Source organism: Tasmannia lanceolata, unplaced genomic scaffold (assembly GCF_043159265.1).
Source record: "Tasmannia lanceolata isolate RefF3 unplaced genomic scaffold, GAP_Taslan_0.1 ptg000011l, whole genome shotgun sequence".
NCBI lineage: Eukaryota > Viridiplantae > Streptophyta > Magnoliopsida > Canellales > Winteraceae > Tasmannia > Tasmannia lanceolata.
In genome coordinates, this window is record NW_027518688.1 from 17,645,254 (window position 1) to 17,650,383 (window position 5,130).

The 5,130-nt window shown below is 52.8% G+C and overlaps 1 protein-coding gene across 1 annotated transcript; it reads right to left on the minus strand.

Moving 5' to 3' along the window:
• Positions 1 to 2,953: 2,953 nt before the first annotated feature.
• Positions 2,954 to 3,787, minus strand: LOC143885952 (uncharacterized). Its single transcript, XM_077389980.1, has one exon. The coding sequence runs from the start codon at positions 3,785 to 3,787 to the stop codon at positions 2,954 to 2,956; it is 834 nt and encodes a 277-aa protein (XP_077246095.1).
• Between the last annotated feature and the right edge of the window lie 1,343 nt (positions 3,788 to 5,130).

The following is a 5,130-nucleotide window of genomic DNA, read 5'->3' on the forward strand; positions in this document are numbered from 1 at the left end:
TTTCGTCTATCTTTCAGAGATGCAGCAGCAGTCGTTAGTGGATAAGATGAGGAAGGGGGCCTTCGGGACGGTCCGTCAGGGCCAGAAAAGGAAGGCCCCAGAGACGGCGAGTCCGGCTCCGACTCAGGACGCACCGCCCCAGCCCAAGCCCAAGAGTTCGGTGAAACTGGTGAGTTCATCCGGCCGGGGCGCAGGGTCCTCGAGGACCGTGGCGACGTCTGCTGGCACCCTTCCGCCCCCGACGAGGCACGGTGATAACGTTTTTCGGCCGAACTGGGCCGTCCAAAAGACTGATTCCGGACTTGGAGAGAGCCGGGTGGCTGTAGAGATTCAAACTAAATGTATTCTTGACAAAGACAAGCAACAGGTTCTCCACGAGCCGCCAGCTACGGCCGAAGAGGCCGTATTCTCTTCTCTTTATGAGGTAAGATGGCTGACGAGTACGCTTACTCTTTGCTCGCCTTCTGCTTTGTTTGCTTGTGTTAACACTTGGTCCTCTGTATTTTTACAGATCGGAGTGTACTTCAATGATCTGCGGGGGAAGAGTAAGAAATTCTCTGATGCTATAACTAAGTCTGAGGAGGAGAATGGGAAGTTGAAAAAGGAGGCGAAGGAGCTGAAGAAGTCCGTAGAAAAATCTGCCGAAGAGATCAAGCGGCTGAGAGAAGAGTTTGCCGCTCAGCTGGCCGCGCAGAAGGAGGAGGCGACGGAAGCCCTCAACGCTCAGAGGGAGAGAGCCCTATCGAGGCAGGCGACTGCCGTTCAGGAGAAGGAGGACGAACTCCTTCTTCTATCTAGTGAGGCCTACAAGATAGGGTTCTTTGACTGCCTTGGGCAGGTCAAGGATTCCAATCCGGGCGTTGACCTGTCGAGGATGGTTATACCTGATCCACCGACGCTCACTGGCGAGGAGCCGGCCGCAGCTGACGCACTCTTGCCCCCGGGGGCAGATCCAGAGCGGGATGGGGGCGATGAGGCGCCCTGAGTTCTTTTCCTCCCCTTTTTTGGCGATTTCTTGATTCCTTTTTGTAATGGCCCCTTGGAGGCCCAACTCCCTTTTGTAATGGTCCTCTGAGGCCCCAACATATGAATGGAAAGAACTTTTGTTTGTCTAACTCTTCAATGCTTGTCCGTCTCTAGTTTATACTGCTTTTTTGTATGATGCGTAACTATCGCTCCAGGTAGGAGTCATGGGCTTAGGAATGGACTCCCGATTCTTTGCGGAGACGAACCGTGGCGAACCAAACGTCGAGTACCCTAGTTTTAGTGAACTGGGTTTCGAAGGAGCTTTGGTTTTTTGCATCCGGGCTGGTTCCGGACCAGGAGTGGGCTCCCGGTCTTTGCGGAGACGAGCCGTGGCGAACCAAACGTTGAGTACCCTAGTTTTAGTGAACTGGGTTTCGAAGGAGCTTTGGTTTTTGCATCCGGGCTGGTTCCGGACCAGGAGTGGGCTCCCGGTCTTTGCGGAGACGAGCCGTGGCGAACCAAACGTTGAGTACCCTAGTTTTAGTGAACTGCGTTTCGAAGGAGCTTTGGTTTTTGCATCCGGGCTGGTTCCGGACCAGGAGTGGGCTCCCGGTCTTTGCGGAGACGAGCCGTGGCGAACCAAACGTTGAGTACCCTAGTTTTAGTGAACTGGGTTTCGAAGGAGCTTTGGTTTTTGCATCCGGGCTGGTTCCGGACCAGGAGTGGGCTCCCGGTCTTTGCGGAGACGAGCCGTGGCGAACCAAACGTTGAGTACCCTAGTTTTAGTGAACTGGGTTTCGAAATCTGACGAACACGAAGGCATTTGCAAAAAGAAAAGGTTCTTTCATTCACATTCAGGAGATATTTACAAAGTTTTTTTTTTTTGTGTGTGTCGGCTACTTTGCTACTGATGATATTTGCGAAGGTTCTTCGAGTTCCAGGCATGTGGTAATAGTTGTTCCTCGAGTGTTTCCAGTCTATAACTTCCCGGGCGAATCACCTCTTTTACTCGGTAAGGCCCTTCCCAGGTTGGGGAAAGCTTTCCGGCCTTCTTGGGTTGGGAGATAGCAGCTTTCCTTAAGACAAGATCTCTAACTCGAAACTCTCTAGGGCGTATCTTCGAGTCATGGTAGCGAGATACTTTCCGCTTGTAGGCGGCGACTCTTATTCGGGATTCTTCTCTGGCCTCCTCTAATAAGTCAAGATTCGCGCGGAGCCCGTCACCGTTGAGCTGTTCGTTGAAGTTGGAAATTCTAGCGGACGGGGTGCCTACATCGACAGGTATTACCGCCTCTGTTCCGAAGGACAGGTTGAATGGGGACTCACCCGTTGGTGTGCGCGGGGTGGTGCGATAGGCCCATAGGACGTGATACAGGTCATCTGCCCATCGACCAACTTTTTCGTCCAGTCTTTTCTTGATCCCTTGCAGCAGGATTCGGTTTGTGACTTCTGTCTGCCCGTTGGTCTGTGGGTGTGCTACGGAGGTGAACCTCTGCTCAATTTTCAGGTCGGAGCAAAACTTCCGAAAGTTTCGGCAGTCGAACTGTTTGCCGTTGTCTGTTATCAGGGCACGAGGAATCCCGAATCTACAGACTACTGATTTCCAGAAGAAGTTCTGCACATTCTGTTCGGTGATCTGGGCTAGAGGTTCAGCCTCCACCCATTTGGTAAAGTAATCAATAGCCACCACTACGAAGGTGCGCCTTCCGGAGGCCGGTGGGAAGGGGCCCAAGATATCCATTCCCCAAATAGCGAAGGGTAGCGGGCTGACAATTGGGGCCATAGATACGGCAGGCTGATGAATGGTGGGGGAGAACTTTTGGCATTTCTCGCATCTCTTTACCAGGGTCAGCGCGTCTTGTCTCAATGTTGGCCAGTACAGACCTCTAAGGAGGACTTTGATCGCCAGGGCTTTGCCCCCCAAGTGCTCCCCGCAAATACCTTCGTGTGTCTCCTGCAGGGCATACGTGGCGTCGCTGGGCCGGAGTCACTTTAAGTATGGGAGAGTATAGGATCTTTTGAACAAGTTCTCGCCATCAAGTGAAAAACGGGCTGCTCTTTGGATCACCTTGCGCGCTTCTCTCTTGGCCTCAGGCAGTTTCCCACTACGCAGGTAGTCGACGATCTCATCCATCCAGCAGGGCTCGTGTTCCACCTGCATTATCTCAGCAGCCTTTCTTTCGATACTGGAGGCCTGTAGGAACTCCATGCATATATTCCCGAGAGTCGTGTATCCGGATGCGGCCAGCTTGGACAGTACATCTGCCTTTGTGTTGTCCGTTCTGGGGATTCTGACAACCTCGAAACTTCTGAACTTGGAGGATAGTTGCCGGACCTGGGAGAGGTATTTAATCATTCGCTCGTCGCGGGCTTCGTATATACCTTGGATTTGGTTGGCGACCAACTGGGAGTCACAGTAAGCTTTCAATCTCTGGGCTCCGGTCTGGACTGCAAGATTCATTCCGGCGAGGAGTGCTTCATACTCAGCCTCATTGTTGGAAGCGCGAAAGCCGAACCTCAAGGCATAGTCTAGTGTGAAACCGTCCTGCCCGGTTAAAACCAGACCGGCTCCGCAACCAGCCTTGTTTGAGGATCCGTCCACGTGCACTTCCCAAAGTGCTTCGGCGATTGAAGGATCATGCTCAACTGGTGGCATGGGGATGGTTCCTGCTCTGGCTCCATCTTCTGCTGGTTCTCCGGCTGTAGTAGCACCTTTCGCTGCTGGGGCTTGGGCGATTTCAGGTTCGGCGATCTGCTGGGGGATGGAGCACTCAGCTACGAAATCTGCCAATACTTGAGCCTTGATCGCGGGCCTGGGCATGTACCGGATGTCAAATTCACTCAATTCCACGGCCCATTTAACCAATCGTCCTGAAGTATCTGGCTTGTGGAGGACTTGTCTAAGCGGCTGATCAGTTAGGACCTTTATCGTGTGAGCTTGGAAATACGGTCTCAACTTTCTGGCCGCCATTACCAGCGCGTAAGCCAATTTCTCGACCCGCTGGTACCTTATTTCGGGGTTCGTGCAAGGCTTTGCTAACGTAGTAGACTGGTTTTTGTTGGCTGCGCTCTTCACGAACTAGGACCGCAGCCAGAGCCAGGGGGCTTATAGATAGATACAAGATTAGCTCCTCACCGGGCTCCGGTTTTGTCAATAGCGGTGGAGAGGACAAATATTGCTTCAGCTCCTCGAAGGAGGTTTGGCATTCCTCTGTCCAGGGCGAGGTTTTGAGGCCTTTGACTGCGTTGAAAAAGGGAGACACCTCTCTGCAGATTTTGAGACGAAGCGCCCCAGCGCAGCTATCATCCCTGTCAGTCGCTGCACTTCTCTGATGGTTTTCAGCGGAGCGAGCTCCACCACGGCCTTGATTTTTTCTGGATTGGCCTCTATCCCTCTCTGGCTGACCATAAACCCCAGAAACTTCCCCGAGCTGACCCCAAAAGTGCACTTGGTGGGATTGAGTTTCATCTTATTGTCTCTCAGGACTTGAAACGTTTCTTCTAGATCGGAGACATGATCTTGCGAGCTTAGGCTTTTTACCAGCATGTCGTCGACGTATACTTCCATGTTGCGGCCAATCTGATTCCGGAAGAGTTTGTTTACAAGCCTCTGATACGTGGCCCCAGCATTCTTCAGGCCAAAGGGCATGACACGGTAGCAATAAGTCCCCTGATCCGTTACGAAGGAGGTCTTCGGGATATCTGACTCATACATTCTGATCTGGTTATATCCAGAGAAGGCGTCCATGAAACTGAGCACTTCGTGACCTGCGGTGGCATCGATGAGCTGATCGATTTTTGGGAGCGGGTAGCTGTCCTTTGGACAGGCTTTATTCAAATCCGTGAAGTCGACGCAGGTTCTCCATTTCCCATTGGCCTTTTTCACCAGGACTACGTTTGCCAGCCAGTCCGGGTATTGGATTTCTCGGATGAAGTCAGCTCTTAGGAGTCTCTCCACCTCTTCTCTGATCGCCATCTGCCTTTCGAGGGCGAAGTGTCTCTTCTTCTGCTTCACCGGCCTGCAGGTCGGGTCGACACCTAGTCTGTGCGAACTGACCTCCGGGTTGATGCCGGGCATGTCCGTGGGGGCCCATGCGAAGACATCCGCATTGTCCTGGAGGAACTGGGTGAGGTTGTGCCGGACGCCGTCGTCAAGAGAGGAGC